Source organism: Macrobrachium nipponense, chromosome 12, assembly GCF_015104395.2.
Source record: "Macrobrachium nipponense isolate FS-2020 chromosome 12, ASM1510439v2, whole genome shotgun sequence".
In the NCBI taxonomy this organism is placed as follows: Eukaryota; Metazoa; Arthropoda; class Malacostraca; order Decapoda; family Palaemonidae; genus Macrobrachium; species Macrobrachium nipponense.
The window spans coordinates 95609169-95627359 of record NC_087205.1 but is presented as its reverse complement, the minus strand read 5'-3'; the positions used below and the strand labels follow the sequence as shown (position 1 = coordinate 95627359).

The 18191-nt window shown below is 41.4% G+C and overlaps 1 protein-coding gene across 1 annotated transcript; it reads right to left on the bottom strand.

Annotated features, from left to right (window-relative positions):
- Positions 1-712: 712 nt before the first annotated feature.
- LOC135224680 (uncharacterized) lies at positions 713-17297 on the bottom strand. The gene is made up of 4 exons (XM_064263928.1): positions 16355-17297; positions 8093-8312; positions 7545-7694; positions 713-3214 (listed from the first exon to the last, which is right to left on the bottom strand). Exons 1-4 carry the CDS (start codon positions 16737-16739, stop codon positions 2998-3000), a joined length of 972 nt encoding a protein of 323 aa, XP_064119998.1. The 5' UTR covers positions 16740-17297; the 3' UTR covers positions 713-2997.
- Positions 17298-18191: the final 894 nt, after the last annotated feature.

The window sequence follows — 18191 nt, the reverse complement described above, 5'->3', positions numbered from 1 at the left end:
ACTAACGGTATGATTGATTTTTTTTCCCATCGTCGTATGTCAGTATATATCTTTGAACATCTTGGAAGAGCAGCAAAGTCAAACATGGCATGATGAAGTACTAGGCATGTCGTCTGACCGATGAAAGTTGAGTCTGACCGATGAAAGTCGAGTCTGACCAATGAAAGTCAAGTCTGAGAGTCATTCCGTCGACAGTATTTAGATGAAAAAGATCCGATGACTTGATCTGCGAGAGCATTGTTTCTCAGCGCGGAATTCGGTAACTCTGACATTTCCGTCTAAGGTCGTTTCTTGTGTGCTCTCTCGTATTTGTCACATTTTCCCAATGTCATGCGAGGTATTGTCTCTCTTGGAGAGAGAGAGAGAGAGAGTGAGTGGATGGTGGGTGGGAAGCACGCGAGCTTTTCTGTCCTTTGGAAAGATTACCTATTACTTATGAAGTAGATAGGATCATGCTCTTAGAAAAAAAATGGAACGTTGTAATCTCATTGATATGTCATTTGTCGGCTTCATTGTCTTCATTTGTCGACAACATTGTCTTCATTTGTCGACAACATTGTCTTCACAATCATCCAATTGTGGACGTCTTTAGTCTGTGTCTTTCTGGTCAGGTCAAAGGCTGCTTACGTGTACAGGTGAACTCTCTCATTTTACAGGGGCAGCAAATTGGCAAATTCTCGTTCCATTTTTCTAGTCAGCAGGATTTACATACTATATATATATATATATATATATATATATATATATATATATATATATATATATATATATATGTGTGTGTGTATGTATTAAAATACATATATATAAGTATAATACTCAGAAGTCCACTATCTGTTAGTCAGTCTAAAGTAATTACAGTAGCTAGTTCTGTCTCGTGGATATCACTGACTTGTATTTTTGTCAAGCCTACAACGATCACTGAAGATCTGGCAGAAATACATCTAGTTGAAGGAATGATGGAAGAATTTAACTGCATTTCCTTCTACGTGCGATTCATAGGCAGGTCACACGTGTCACTGACCAGGCCACGTGCCTTCAGAACGTAAAGGTCAAAGCATACTAGGTCAGGCATGACTGCAGTCAGTACCTAAAAGTCATTCTACACGCGAGTCATTTTTTTTTTTTTTTTTTTGTCGGTCGGAAATGTCAAAAGGTCATGGCTTCTTCTGAAGTTAGTTGGGATGTAAATTCGTCAAACCGAATTCTTAGCAGCTCGCCTCAGTGGCAGTGTAGCTACAGGTCGCATATCTTGAGTTCTGGCAATTACGACGCGTTTACGAAGTGCTGTGGGTCCGGTGGGTCAGCTCGGGTCAAAATCTACTAGCATATAAGGTCAGGAGCAAAGTTCTAATTGGAGTCGTCAAAAATACAGAATGTTAATGAGTTTGGCTGAGGAGGCTGAGTTCGAGTCCAAGTCCAGCTCATTCCCAGAGAGAGAGAGAGAGAAAAAGGAACTCTACTGCCGTGGACGAATCTAAGATTAAAGATGTTATTATTGACAGGACTGAATATCATTTTTTTTACAGTGACTGACTACCAGCACTCCTTGTCAGGGGGTCTCTTTCTGCAGGACATGGCGAAAAGTCTTTGAAAAAAAAAGAGAGTCGAGACATGATTCCCTTAAAGAATATGCTAAAAGATGGAGACTTGATGGAAACTGGGATGGGGTTTGGGGGGGCGGTTGTTGGATGGGTTAGTGTCATGGAGGGAGCATTTGGCATTAGTAGAGTTAAAAAAGAAAAAAAAAAAAGACTGCGAGCAGTCCTCGACAGCAGCAGCGTCTACATTTATAAGTGGGTCAGTATAGAAAATATCGCGGTTATGACTAAAGACTACACTAAACAAACAACTCTTCGAGAGATAATAAAAAGGAGAGGAAGGAGATTGAGATGGAGGAGGAGGAGGAGGAGAAGAATAAGAAGCTTTGAAAAGCAGAGCATGGCTGATCGGTGGGTCAGACAGGTGTCGCAGACCGCGTGCAGGTGCCGGGTCAGACACATCATCATAAAAAATAAACTACTATATCACAGGTAAAAAACACGTCACTCAGAACACCTCTGGGGGGAGAAGGTGGCGAGATCTTTGGAGGGACGCACCAGCCAATCACATTCCGGCTCGCCGTCCCTCTTTTGCTTGGCGCCCGGGTCTGTCTCTGTCTCTCTCTCTCTCTCTCTCTCTCTCTCTCTCTCTCTCTCTCTCTCTCTCTCCTTTCTCAGTAGACACACAAACAAGACCCCGAGACGCCAGGGCTTGGAAACATCAAAGCAAATAGCAGAGACTTGCGGTAACTGAGGGGTATGAGAGAGAGAGAGAGAAGGAGAGGGAGAGAGAGAGAGAGAGAGAGATACAGGCTCCAGTGGAGGAGTAATATGTGTGGGGAAATAACGACGGGAAGGGATTTGGTTATGGAGCACTCGTTCACTTGGCTTCTTTCCTCTCCGGATTCAGAAACACAACAAGGTAACAAATATGGCGAGGCAATACATTTAAAAAAAAAATGGAAAATAAAACACCTCTCCACTATAGATCTGCAAGCATACACAGTTCCTACAATCAAAGGTTAACCGAGGAACGGGAAGGAACGAGGCTTGATATACGAAATACAGGTTCAGTTAATCGACACGGATGTATCCACAAGGAGAAGCTGAGAGGGGGGGGGGGGGGTTTCCTTCGCAACGAAGTTACTGGTAACATGCGTCGGGAAAAGTTCAGTGATTGGTAACTACCAGCACGTTAGTACAGTCCAGTTAGTGATGGAATAATAATGTATGAAGAAGCATCGATGGATGGGGACGTCGCGTCCTGCTGGGGGAGCGAAAAAGGCTACGGGGTAGAGGGGGGGCGGGAATCCGACGCGCACTGAGCACCAAGAAGAGCAGTGATGTGAGGGGCCTTTCGTTCCACGCTTTCGCGAGGAATCATCATTATCACGGGTGATCACCGCGGAGAATGACTGACACAACCATCATCAGCAGCATCATCATCACATCATCATCATCATTCGTCACTCAGCTTGATGGACACCAAGGAGGCGAGATTTTGCCAGAAGGTCAGAACCCGCATGTCGACGATGTCCTCAAGGCCGGCAGGACACTGGCGATAGGCGTGGTCACATCTGTAATTGGACACGCCCCTTTCCGCAGCCCAGTAGTACCGGAGGAATCGGAAGACGACTGCATTGTAGAGCGTTGGTCGCTTCAGCGACTCGCTTTTTCTGTCGGGAGAAAAGGAAATGGAACATTAATTCATGTGAAACGAACCCATGTACTCATGACAACCAAAACGATCGCATTCAACACTATAATAGCCTGAAACAATACCCCCAGAAAATCTACGGTCCATTTCCTAAAATTTGAAAAGAGCTATATTTTTTATCACATTTACAGATCAAAATATGAACATCAAGTGTATACATGCTTATACATTATAATCACCACTGTGTGTAGAGAAAGAAGTATTCAGATATGCAACACATTCACAACGACTTTCTGCTTCAGAACTTTGCTTACACTTGGTTCATATTCTTGCCGAAGGTAATCAACATCCAAATTGCCTCTGGCGGTTGGAAAAGAAGGAAAATGTCTTGCGGACTTTTATCTCTGTGAGCCAGAAAACTACAAGAGCTTTAATCATTACTGAAGAATCGGGGGGAGGCAGATTATAACATTACTGGCGTCATCTATCTTAGAGCAGAATGAATGCCCAGCGTGATTTTGATTTTTAAAGGCAGTCTCATTCACTACGACACAAAATCGACGGTTAGGTAACGCCAGAAACAGTTCATTCAAGTGAAAGGATTTGTAAACAAAAGAGGCTTTGTTCTCTCAATCATTTCCGTTTTTTGCCGTCACATTTACGTTTTCATTTCGCAAAATTTTGCGAAAATGGAACCACCAGTTCAACAGGGTAACAACAATGATAAATTTATTGTCTCAGGGTCCGAACTATCGCAATTATTGGAAATTGCATGAGCAAGGTCATCTTGTTTGCTAATCTATAACTCGTAGCCAGCTAGCCGAGCTCACACACACACACACACTTACACGCACACGCACACACACAAACACACACACACACACACCAAGTCAAGTCTACTGCTGTCTGCGGTGCTCTGTGTCTATACCCATCCAGCTGGCGCCAGGGGCCGTGTGTCTTCAGAATCCAATCCTTTTTTCTCTGAAATCCAGTTGCCACTTTTGTGCAAAGCAAGACCCCCATTATCTCGTGAATTCGATCGCACAGCAAATCACGGATAATACCTTCCACTTTTCATCTCTCCCGTACGGATGTCGGCGTCATAAATCCTCGGGACGGACTTCCGCGTGGTAACTATCCTTAGTGGTCCACTGCGCCTTAAAAATTCGTCCTTGCTAGCAGCATCCCGCACGACGGCGGCGGCGGCGGCGACTTTCTGGGGCCGTGGGGATCTTCCTGCGGGCACTCATCGAGTCCCTTAAACGGCCTCCTCCTCCTCTGCTTACACGAGAGGCTCGTTCAATCATACATTTCCCGTAGAATGCCAACGGGCCTTCTGGAGGCAGGACTTCGCCATAGCTAGTTAGTCTTCTTTCCTTGGCAAACACGCACGCACGCACGCGTTCACACGCTCAAAAACACACACTCTCTCTCTCTCTCTCGGTTTCGATTGCTATAGATCGGAAATGATATAGATGGGGCGACTGGGCTGAACCTTGAACCTGAACTACTGATTCGGCAAATGACGAGGAATCTTTATTCACGAGCTTTCTTGGTGGCTCCCCGTGAGTCTCTCTCTCTCTCTCTCTCTCTCTCTCTCTCTCTCTCTCTCTCTCTCTCTCTCTCTCTATCTTCATTTCATCTGGCAAATCCTAGTTAGAATTCAAAAGATACATCGTTATTTGTGATTAAAGCGACGTTCTCTTACATTATTACATAAATACACTCACACAAACTTAGACCAAGTTTTTTTTTCTCCTTTTGGATTAAAAGGGCAACCACTTTTTCTGCTGCACTTCATTACTCGCCTGAATTTTTCTTTTTCCACATTCTGAGCAAGATGGACACGAAAGTGGATGTAGCATAGAAATCTCAGATATGAATGTAGCGCGAAATAGCTATACTGAGGAAAAGAAAGACAAATATTTTCGCGAGGTTCCGCAGATGTCCTACTCACTACTGCTGTCCCCATCGCTAATAACATCATCTGTGATGACGACGTCACCTAATTTTTTGACATTTCAAGCCTCCCCTGTAACAAGGTATCCACGGGGACGTACAGAAGTCCCTAGTCTATAGCCCATGAACGACCCCACTGGGCCATAGCAACTCTCCCTGCCTCTCTCTCAACTCCCTCAGCCTTCCTAACCCACCTTCCTCCCCATCTCCTCCCCCTCCTCCTTCCCCCTTCCCCCAACTGACTTCTCATTGCCAACCTCATCTTCTAATGTTTAATGGTAATCACTCCTTCAGAACAAGGAGACATTGCCTTCCTTAACTTCGCCCATAAGCAAAAATCATCATTACAAAGTTCAGTAAACGTGATCGATATATTTTTCGTCTTGACCCAATAAACAAACGTAAGAGCCAAAAATTTATAAAGTGGACCCCCTGGCAGGTGACAACTAGCTGCTGGCCCATGCCAAATGTTGTGGAGTGGACTTGACAACAAATTTAGAACTGGCTGCTATCTATTGAAGCAGATTCGAGATTGGAAAAAAAATAATAATAATAATCTAAAGATACTGACATTTGTAAATTGAAATTCTGGGAAGGAATTCCGGCAATGTTGGGTTGGAAGAGGAGCTAATCCCGAACTCATAACTTTTTTTTTTAAGGATTATTGAATATGAAGTAACAAAAATTCATTCCCAGTATACAAATTAATTCTATAATTAGAATTCTAAGCAAATAAACTGTTCATGATGAATGTTAAGATCAGTGTGAGGATAATGATTATAAAATTAGAATATTATCTATATATATATATAAAATATATCTATTATATAATAATATATAATATATTTAATATATATATATATATATATATGTATATATATATATATATATATATATATATATAATATATATATATATATATAACCTATATATATATATATATATATATATATATATATATATATATTTATAACCTTTAATCTAAACGATAATTCGTTCGAACTCTGGCACACAAATCCATTGTAGAGTAAACGTACATCAGAATTTTGAATTTTGATTTTTCCAGCATCAATTTATAGAACTTGTCAAAAAAAAAACTCAAATTATCCACTTAGAAAAAAAAACTCGAATACTGCACGAAGGTTTAATAAAGTGACATAGAATGAGAATGAGTGTGTCTGTGTGTGTTTGTGTGCGTCTGTGAGAGAGAGAGAGAGAGAAAGAGAGAGAGAGAGAGAAATCCACATCATCTTGCTGGGATGTTCAAGGTGAACACGGCGCGCTAGTGTCAGTTCCGTCTACATCGTTACTTCAGGTATGTGTCTAATTTGACCTCTAAAGTCATCACTAGTTTAAATTAGCAATTTACTCCGAGAAAAAAGCTTTCCAGCGAGAGCCTTACCGGGGAACACCATACAGTAAGTCATCATTTGAAAAAGGCCCTGAATGAATTCGCCTAGTCAACCTGGCACCAGACCTCTTTAACTATTCTTGTCTAAAATTAGACTTGTCACCTACGACAGCTCGGGGCTTTTTGGGGAAAATCAGAAGGGGAAGGAGAACAGAGATTGCCATTGAGACATTTATATAGGGGACTATATTCTACGCTTACTCGGTCTAGTAGAATGTGGCGAGGAGGACATGAAAGCCAATCTCTCACACTGCTAATGAGGCTGGAGGAGACTTGCTTCTTCGCGCTCGATTGGCAACACTGAAATTTCTCTGACTGGCTGCTGGGGTCTTACGTAAGTAGAACGAGAGACCAGATCGGCTCGGGAGAATAGGGGTAGGGGGCGGGGGATGGGGAGTCCCTCAAACTGACAGTTATGATATTTCCTCTCTTTTCTTTCTGCTCCACCACTTTTTCGTCTTCTTGCCTGAATTTACTTGCTGTTTACAGAGCTAACAACGATCTCAAGCTGCCTTTGGACAACCAGAGCCTAGTGATCTAGTGATGTAAGTTAACATGACTATCACTAGGCCTAGAGATCTTCATTCTTGCTTGAATTTAGTTGTTGTTTACACAGCTCACAACTATCTCAAGCTGCCTATGAACAACCGGAGACTAGTGATGTAAGTTAACATGACTATCACTAGGCCTAGAGATCTTCAGCATATATTAACCCACATGGATATGAGATGAGGATACACGTTCTAAAAATAAATTCATTTAGGATCTCGGGACGATGGATGCTTACCCCACAGCCTCTCAGGGCTGACTACCAGTCCAATTTGCACGATTCTTTTCATGCAAACACACACGCTCTCTCTCTCTCTCTCTCTCTCTCTCTCTCTCTCACACACACACACACACACACACACACACACACGGAAAGGGAAAGCACTTTTCTTCAAGATAAACAAAAGATCGTCCTCTGGGTTGTACTTACTTGAGGGCAGAGAGAACCAGGTAGGAGAGGGGACTATATTTCTGCGGATTCTGGGCGAGTTGGCAAATGGCGCGCATTCGACACTCATCGTCGTGCACCCTCAGGTAATGGAAATAGGCGTCGATGCGAGACAGCAGCGGACCGAAATTCCTGAAAGGACAACAAAAAAGAAAAAACGAACATTAGCCTCGAAGAGTAAAGCGACTTGCGTATTTAAAGCAGATTTCATGACGTCCTAAAAACAAAACTTCACAGGCGAAATATTTGCGTTAGGTTTCGCGTGTACTTATGACCTAGAAGTGTGTCTGTTTGTTAGGCTAGAGGCCAAACATGAACTGGAAATGGAAGAAAACCTCTGCAGCCAGCTTATCCCTTACATCTTAGACACCAGGGCTAAGAGTCACACGTGATGGAGTGATAGGAAAGAACAGCGGCAGAGCAGAGCAGAGCATAGCGGAGGAGAACAGGAGGGGGGGCAAAGCGGAACAGAAACAGAGGAAACTGTCAGCGAGTGGATGGTGGAAGAAGTATGTAGTACTAGTACTTACGGGTCAGTCTTGTATTCAAACAGATTGGGGTCGTAGCGAACTTGGTTCGTTAACACTTGGTCAACTCGTCCCCTAATGTCTTCACTGTCAAGTGACCTGGCTTGATTCCTCCCGAACAAGAAGCTCGACCAATCAAAGCTCTTCCTTCCAGCCAATGAATAACGAGATCGAAAGGCCAACGTGGGAAGAAGAATGGTGATTGGTAGATAGACTACAAGGTCTGAAAAGAAGAGAGCAAAACAAATGTCAGACTCATGCTATCTTCTCAGTCGGGATCTCTTTCTTTCTTTCTTTCTTTCTTTCTTTCTATCTTTCTTTCTTTCTTTCTTTTCTCCGGTTCAATTTCGAGAATAATCACAAGGCTTTTTTTTTAATAGTCATTTTATGGATTATGAACTTGATGATGAAAATGATGATGATTATTATGATGATGATGATGAGGAGGAGGAGGAAGGGGGGTGTTATAGAGCAATAGCGGTGGTAACAAGTAAAGGTATAAGCGAAATTAGGAAGAAAGTCTAATTGCGAGTCTAGGTTGATTTCGTACCGTCGATTTCAAAGCTTTGTTTATTTCCATTCCCGTTTTATTTGTATTTATGTATTTATATATGTGCGTGTGTAGATATATATAATATATATAGATAATATATATATATATATATATATATATATATATATATCTATATATATATATATAATCTGTAAATTTATATTTTTTCTTTACATAAATGTAATGTGTGTACATTATACTGAAGCATAATAGACATACCAGGGTTCAAAGCAAAACTATTATATTCCCATTCCAAATTCAATTGCTTGCTTGAATCAAGGCCAGACTTCTCTGGAGAAGGAAAGGAATTCACAATCTTACAACGTAAGTTTTTCTGGTTGTAAGTTATTTTTGGGGCCTGCGGATCCATTTCACAAGTTCCCACTGCTACTTCTGAAGATGCTTTCTTTCAGCTTAATCGACTGTAAATACAACGGTTTATTTCGTGTTTGTAGTCCAGGATTGATGTGATCATTTCATAACTCTAATAGCACTGAAGAGGGAGACTCATTGGTCGTTTGTTCTAATAAAGACACTGGCAGTCATAGTCAAATAGAAAGGCTCTATCGCAAGTCTGTACTCGATACACATGCAGTGGTATTAAAGGAAAACTGTGGTCAAGAAAGGGTTTGTATACACATTCATACACACCTACACACGCGCATACCAAAATACGCCCTAACATATGTTAGGTGTCCAATGTCCCATTGTCCCGCGGAATTCCAAGCCTAAAGAAGCATCCAAAACATCTCTTCAGATAACTCGGTCTCTTCGAAACGGATTCCCAATTCTTCGACTCATTCCTGTACGATCGAGTCATCAATAACAGCTGCATATCTACGAAGGCCACAGTACTTGTGGTTGTTTTTAAGTCGAGACACAAAAACCCGAATGCAGAAGCCATTTCGGGCAAGTGCACGAAACCTTGGAGATCCTTTTGATAAATCCAGGCTGCCCGTGAATGCGCTCACAGTTTCAATCTCTTCGTTGCTGCAGCTTCGAATGATACCGTTTCTGGCAGCGATTATTTTTATAATTTCTGTGTTGTCATCTTACCCTTCTAACCGAGTAAATTGGAGCAGAAGTGGAGAGATTTGGGAGAAGAATAAACTCATTCGAACAGCACGCAGGCTATAAAGCTGAAAAGGTAATCATCGTTGCAATCAGCCATCATTTCAAGTGAGAGAAAGGGTCCCAGCGCCCAGTGAAAGTAGAAACCGGACAACAACCGCCGACCTAATTCTCTCTCTCTCTCTCTCTCTCTCTCTCTCTCTCTCTCTCTCTCTCGGAAAGGTCTAACTTGCTTGCTCCTTGAAGATGACTACTCAGGCTTATGGGTTAACCCATGATGTTGTTGTTTTTTTGCACGGAATAGGAAAGGGATAAAAAAAAAAAAACCAAGGCAGATGAGAACTTGACTTCTGTGGGACTTTGGTTAAGTTTACTTCGGCTAGTGCCGAACTCTTCACTCACAGTTATTTCTGTGGGAGAGAGAGAGAGAGAGAGAAAGAGAGAGATTAGTCCATAATTTGTTAAGCCTCTCGAACACCAGCACACAGCAGCTTCCTAAGTATGCTCCAGTTTCTTTTATCAGTGACTTGGATCTTTGAGATAGGGAGTGAAGGACACCAGGTAAGAGAGGTAGTCGCCTTGTCATAGACATGTATCACACAGCTGCCTCTCCATGAAAGTTTCATCTTTAAGTCGCGGAAGCAATAAGGTGATTCTCGTGCAGCTCGGCCCCTCTGGAGATGTGCCTTCCATGCATTCGTGGAGAACTGGGCCAGCTTTAGCTTTGTCTCGTAGTTTAATACTTGCAGCATTCTTTTTTTATATATTATTTTGGGTGCTTTATTCCATCTTTGTATATTTGTCACATTATATTCATAGATTATTGGAGTACCCACCTCTTCAAAGAGCGGATGAATGTATAAGACAATCCTCGTGTCTTCCTTCCCTGTAGTACAAGTTTGGAAGCGGATGTTCCTTGAAGTATTAGAATCATTTTTGATCAATGTTTTTAATCGGAAAAAAATCCAGCTGGTTAATAACTTGTTTAGCTTTTTTTATAAACTCCTTGCAGGGAAGAATCTAAGACCAAGCTACTAAGAAGTTTCTAGACCTGCAACAAATTCCACGTCACACACCGTTTTGCGTTCGTGCTAACTAGACCCTCGGAGACGCCTGTCAAACCAGTTGGTTGCCTCCTGATTAACATGAACTATTCATAAGTGCAAGGGGACAGAAACATCCCAGGACACTCGGCATTATCTAACCGTGGAGAGAGAGAGAGGAAGGAAGAGAGGACGAGAAGAGCGAGAGAGAGAGAGAGAGAGAGAGAGAGAGAGAGAGAGAGAGAGAGAGGAATAAAAATGTTTACAAGAGCAGATATATCTAGTACATGACAAATCAGGACATACAAGCACAGACACACATACACACACACACACACACACACACACATATATATATATATATATATATATATATATATATATATATATATATATATATATATATATATGATACACACACACACCTGTAATCATATATAGTATATATCCATTTTCCTAAAGTCAGCAGTTCTTTTAAACTCTCAAAGCGATTGTCACCCAAGGACGTCATTCACATTCCCCCCGACTCCCACCCTTTCCCATCCCCACCTCCACACATTTCCCCAGTCCCTTATCCCCCCCCCCCCCCCCGCCCCCCAACAACCTCTCATTTTTACGTTTCTTGTATCGTCTTATATAAGAAGTTACTAATGCAGAAGAGCTTCTTTCGTTGCGTACTTGAGGTTTTAAATTTCGTTAGGGAAGCTGGGCATAATGAGTCATCCTAAAACTATCTGAAACCATGGAAGCATCTTCGTTCAGTTTTCAATAAAAATCCAAGTATTCAACCATATCCCACCTTGTAGAATAATAGAAAGAAAGAAAAATATAAATAAATAAAATTTCTTGACGTTTCTGAATGCGCGGATGGGAACAAAACTTGTGAATAACGGAATACTTGTTTTGCTTTAATAAAAACCTGTCTTCTTAGGAAACGATTGGGAGATTCTTATATCCAAAGCAAACTTTAATGTTCAATGACACATTTCCATCGCCTAGCGAGAAAGGCCAGGCAGTGGAAAAACACAATATCAAACAAAGAAGTAAATGGTGACTTATTTGAGGAAATGAGGAGCTACTGAACCGAAATGGAAGGCTTTCATTCTCTGCAACACGCCTCCAAGCACGCAAGCGCAATTGTGGGTGATAAAGCAGAAACAATAAAAGATATATGTAAAATATCTCGGAACACGTCCGAACGTTCGGGGGAACCAAAGAGAAAGGTCCTCAGTAAGGCCACTGGATGACATTAGGTTGCGCATTGCACAAGAGAGAGAGAGGAGAGGAGAAAGGGAGGAAGAGAGAGACGAGAGAGAGCCACTGACTGGATGACTTTAGGTTGCGCATTGCCCCAGAGAGAGAGAGAGAGAGAGAGAGAGAGAGAGAGAGAGAGAGAAGGGTGGAAACCCATTTCCTACTTGTCCGAGGACGAGTCACCCCTTCCATTGAGAAGGACTAGACGGAAGTTGGGAGTTCCTCTTTCGTCTTCCTCTTCTGGGAGGTATTTGCAGTCACCCACCCAGCCCCCCTAGCCCCCCACCCCACCCCCACCCCACCTTCTTCCCGATGCATAAGGCTGAAGCGTATAAAACTCATTTTGTCATCAAGCGTATACAATGCGTTTCCCATCCGGAGAGTCAATCTTTCCGACATGGAAGAACGTAATCTTTGTCAGATACGCAACCTACAGAAAAAGAGCTGCAAATGAAGAATTGTCGTTGCGTGTACAACACCGACCGAAAATAGCCTGTATAACATTCTCTCGAGCTCCTCCTGTCTCGACGGGAGAGAGAGAGAGAGAGAGAGAGAGAGAGAGAAGGGCTTTGTCACTTCCTAGTTGGCTGAGCAATGCAGACGGCGCTGATTGGTGGAACGAAGTTATGGATAACGTTTTAAAGATTTTTTTTTTCGAAGACTCGCTCAATGACGTAAATTCCTTATACATACATATATATATATATATATATATATATATATATATATATATATAAATATATATATATATACGCTAATAAATACGTTATTTGTATACTGACAAATGCAAATTAGTATTCGTATACATTCAAATTCTTATAAATTTTTCTAATTATCCGCTTACCTACGTACACATACATTTGCGCATGTTTATCCATCAGTCAGCAAAATTAAGCTAAAGCTACGTTGATTCTAGTCATTGATGGGATGGGAGACTACTAGGAAGTGGGACAGTACTACGTGCTGTTCACAGCCCCACCCTAATAAAACTTGCTGATAACCGGAAGGGAATGAAGTACCTTCTTGAGTCACTCCTCTCTTCAGGCATGTGATAAAAAAATATAAAAAATATATATATGTATGCATGCGTGTGAAAGCATACGCATTCTCACACTTGCGATAAAACAACAGAATTAGTGAGAAGATATATATACTATATATATATATATATATATATATATAATATATAATAATATATATATACTATATACATAGAGTATATATATATTTATATATATTTATATATATATATATATATATATATATATAATATACGATATATTATATCTATATATATATATCTATATATATATATATATATTTATATCCATATTATATATATCTATATATATATATATACAAATATATATATATATAGATATATATATATATATATATATATATATATATATATAGATAATATTATATATATTTTATTTATATATATATATATATATATATATATATATATATATATATATATATATATATACATATATTTGGTGCTGATGCAATTGCCAAGGTCTCAGCTTCAGCACTCGTCCAAGGTCCGTCAAGAAAGGAATGTTTCCTTGAGGTTTATTTTTATTTCAGATTTATTCGCCCTCTGGCTGCGCTCGAGAAATTTAACAACCATTAACTTGCGACATCCACACCCCCCACCCCCTACCCAAAAAAAAAAACACACACACAAGTAGCGATAGAAATTATTCATGCATTTCGTACTCAACCCTCTGACCCTCTTACGGGATGAAAAGAAAAAACAAAAAAGCAGTAAGTTATACTTTTTTTTTTTTCATCCTAAATCCTTCCGGTTTCCGGAGGGTCCGCTGGAAATCTGTTATCTCGCCGACATTCGTCAAAGAAATGTCATGCTCGTTAGCACTACGTCCGCGTCCTGGCAACGTTCTCCTAGTTCCTGAATCTCAATGACCACTTCCTTGTCCGATTTCTCTGTTCTTTGTTTGTTTGTCTGCTGATTTCTATCTGTTGGTTACGTTTTCTATCGTTAAAAATACGAAGCTTCAGAGACTACGTTTTGCTTCTGCATATCTTACTCTCCAGAGAGTAATCTGCAATGTTGACATTCCTTATGAGAACCAATTAACCTGTTTCCTTTTTCCAGCGAACTTTTAATAATCAACTGATGCTGATTCACCATTTTGCAGAAACGTTGGAGCGTTTAGTTAGCTACCAAAAAGGAAAGTTTCTGCCAGCTCTGATCATTTTAACAAGCAAAACCTATAGACCTTGAGGCGAACTAAAAATCCTATAGACTTTGCAATGAACTGAAAAACCTATAGACTTTGAAATTAACTGAAAAACTTATAGACTTTAAAATAAACTGAAAAACCTATAGACTTTGAAATGAACTGAAAAACCTATAGACTTTGAAATTAACTGATAAAGCGAACCAAACAAGCTGAAAGTGAGCCCGTAGGAGACAAGTCCGCAACAGTACCTCTTCGATCGATTCTACAACTAACATTAATTGCTTTTATCGACAACATCGACTCATTTTAAGGCCTGTAACGCTTCGACCAATTACTCTCACAGCGAACAACAATAAGTAGAGCGATGCTGCGCGAGCACAGGCGGAAATCTAAGGGCAAGTCACCGTTAAACGCAGAGCGACGGAGACTTCTCTCTCTCTCTCTCTCTCTCTCTCTCTCTCTCTCTCTCTCTCTCTCTCTCTCTCTCTCTCTCACGGAAGTGTTTGAATGCATTCAGTTAGGAGCCGCCACCATTTATTTTTATGCTAAGGGGATCGCTTCATCATTGTTTTCTTCTTTGCATTTTTTTAGCGTTCTCTTACGCTTGCATGAATGAAATTATACTATATATATATATATATATATATATATATATAATATATATATATATATATATATATATATATATATATATGTGTGTGTGTGTGTGTGTGTGTGTGTGTGTGTGTGTGTGTGTGTGTGTGTGTTCATATATATGTGTATGTTATATATATATTATATATATATATATATATATATATATATATATATATGTATGTATGTATTATTTGTGTGCGCGTGTACCAGTGCATAATGAAAGAGTTAGTGAATGTCAGCTTAATCTTATCATTAAATCTTATTATGGAAATCAGTCTGGTCATCTTACAACCATCACCCATCTTAACTGGAAGTTTAATCAACAATTGGAAATCGACGTAATCCATTATCAGAGAGAGAGAGAGAGAGAGAGAGAGAGAGAGAGAGAGAGAGAGAGAGAGAGAGAGAGAATACATATATCAACAACATCCACACAAGTTGGTCATAGACGTCCTATAATGTTCATGGCAATGATTATATTTATCCATCAGGCGATTGTCTGAAGGAGTTGCGGCCCACAGGAACCTTCTACAACTATTCCATGGCGACTGTTGTTCGCCCGTCATCTACCAAGTGTTGTCGTAGCTGCATGACAGCACTGACACGTTCTCTTAAGTCGCAAGAAATGAACAGGGTGTTCATACGTGATTCCATGTAACTGTAACTAATCGTATGACTGGTTTCGTCTTTTTGTATTTGTCTGTTAAGTGCTTGTGTTATTATCGAACAGTCTCCTAATGCTGATGGCACGCACGCACGTATGTGTATACGTATGTATCCACATCTATACATTATGCGTCTATATATGTTATAAATGAATATTTATAGAGATAAGTGATCTATCCATTTCTAGGTCAAAGTTACGCACCATGATCTTCAATTGTATTTCTTCCATACTGCAGTTACTGTCTTCCCCTGAACGTTAGTCTACTACTGCAACTTTTTAACTCAATAGATTATTCACTCGAGAAATAGCACATAGGAGAGAGAGAGAGAGAGAGAGAGAGAGAGAGAGAGAGAGAGAGAGGCTAATGAACCAAGTGTTTAGAGTGTGTTGCCAGCTTGGGTTTGCCTGAGGCACTCAGCTGATTCTCTCACCACCACGACGTCTCACAAATTTTACAACGGCCAAGTCAGTCGAGGGCACTTTTACGTCAAAGTAAAGGAAGTGATGTTTTATTTTTATCTGTTAGGGAGATTTGAACAAGACAAGAATGGGGAAAGCTGGCTTCAAAGGCGTCTCAGTTACCTGATACACCTGTGAATGACATGATGTGGACAATGACAACTTGTTTCAGTCAGATTCTCCCGGGGGAGATTTTAACGCTCCGTTAAGTAATGATCTTACGCGGATCTACACATGTAAGTCTTTCTAGTACAAGTGGAAATAACGTGGGATCAGACGAAGAAGAAGAACAACAGAGAGAGAAGTTTGTTAGTGAGCTTGATTCGTTATGAAACCAGGAAACAGAAGAGCACAGCGAACGAGTCTTACCTCCCCTATATAAACCTCCATCGGTGATGCCAATGAACCGAGGGTCAACTTGGTCCGAGCGCGCCTCTGGTTGTAACCCGTCGTCTGTTTTCTTGAGATCATTTTCCTGCTGCAAATGTTGCAAAAGGCTCAGTATTTCTTGGTAGTCTAATGAATGCGGATCCCCTTCGGTTAGGTTGTTCTCATCCACCACGGACTCATCGGGGAAGTGAGGAAGTTTTCCTCTGGCGGGGACAGGGAAGCAGGACAGAAGGGAGAGGGCCACGAGGACCAGACCTCCCGACTGCCGCCGTTTCCTCTTCGGAGACGACGACGACGGCGACGACGCCGATGATGCTGATGACGAGGATGAGATGGATGACGGAGAAGAGGCTGGCGGTGCCATGACTGGGAAAGCACTGGCGGCTGCCGAGGAGCCATCAGTATATACCCGTGGGATCGAGAGGATCCAGAGCGAAACTCATGGTAAATGGAGCGTGGAAGAGCGGCAGTAGCGACTGACTGACTAACTGCAGTTGGGGGCGACGGCACCAGCCCGAGATTACTAGTAGATGTGGCGAGTGAGTGAGTGAGTGGTTTTGGCTGAACTCAGGAAGAAGAAGAAGAAGACGCTCGGGAATGACAGCAGACAGCAGCGTCAACCTCCGAAGAACGACTGAGCTTCTTGGTAATGATAATGATAATTGTAAATTAGCGAAAAGGGGCGCCAATGAATGAGGAGGCTTGCACCTCTGGGAGAAAAAAAAAGGAAAAAAGAGGCAACGCTCTCAATAAACGTCGGTGGGGTCGAGACCTTTCTTCTCCATGATTGCTCGCTCGCTCTCTCTTTCTCTTTCTCTCAAATGACGATAACGGCCGGCTTGAAGCACAATATGCGAAACACCAGCACCAATAACTCCCACACCACCATTTCTGGGCGGCCACTGAGCTCACCAACCTCTGGTGCGTCGTATTTGACTCAGAGGAAAGTGGGAGGGGCCTATTCTCTTAGTTGGTCAAGGTGGAGTTAAAAACCGACGACACGCCCACCTCGGTAACGTCTCCGCCACTCAGATCAAACTGCTACAGTCATGAGTTCAATTCATGCTTTCAAGAAGAAGACCCGTGAAGTGAACTGACATGCAGTGAGGTCGATAGGGCCCCACGCTGCTATTGAGATCACTGAACATTTATACTCGGAAGCCAAAACGAGAGGAGATAACGGGAGGAGGTGCATGACTGAGCGCACTGAGGGGGCTGTGCCTTCAGCCCTGATAGGGGGCGTGATATAGGTACACTCGTGGGCGCGTGGAAGAGAAAGGAAAGAAAATCATAAGCAAGTAATAAGGTGACTAGCGAGCAGCAGCAGCTAGTCACAGCGTTACGGAATGGTAAGATGTACCAACATACCGGGAAACCGAAGCTGGGTTCCTTGAAAGTTCTGGGGGCATGGGGGCGTGGGGGCATGAAAGTATAGGTGGGAGATGGAAGAGACAAACGATACGGGAAATGAATTAGTTGTTATTCAAGAAAGAAATTTCTTCTTCGTGTTTGAGCAACAATTTCGAATGGAACTTTGTTGCCATAGATATCACCTGATATTCTCTAAATGATTTAAATTTATGTAAATGAGTTCTTTCTGGCATTCATTGAAATTACTCTCTCTCTCTCTCTCTCTCTCTCTCTCTCTCTCTCTCTCTCTCTCTCTCTCTCTCTCTCTCTTTGAAATCTTGAAACCGTTTCACAATCGCAATGTATGTGTTTTACATTCATGGTCTGGCGGGTACTTGGCTTTGCACTGCTACTTCCAAACCTTTTCAAGATTAAATTTTTTTTTCAAAATCGACGAATATTTCCC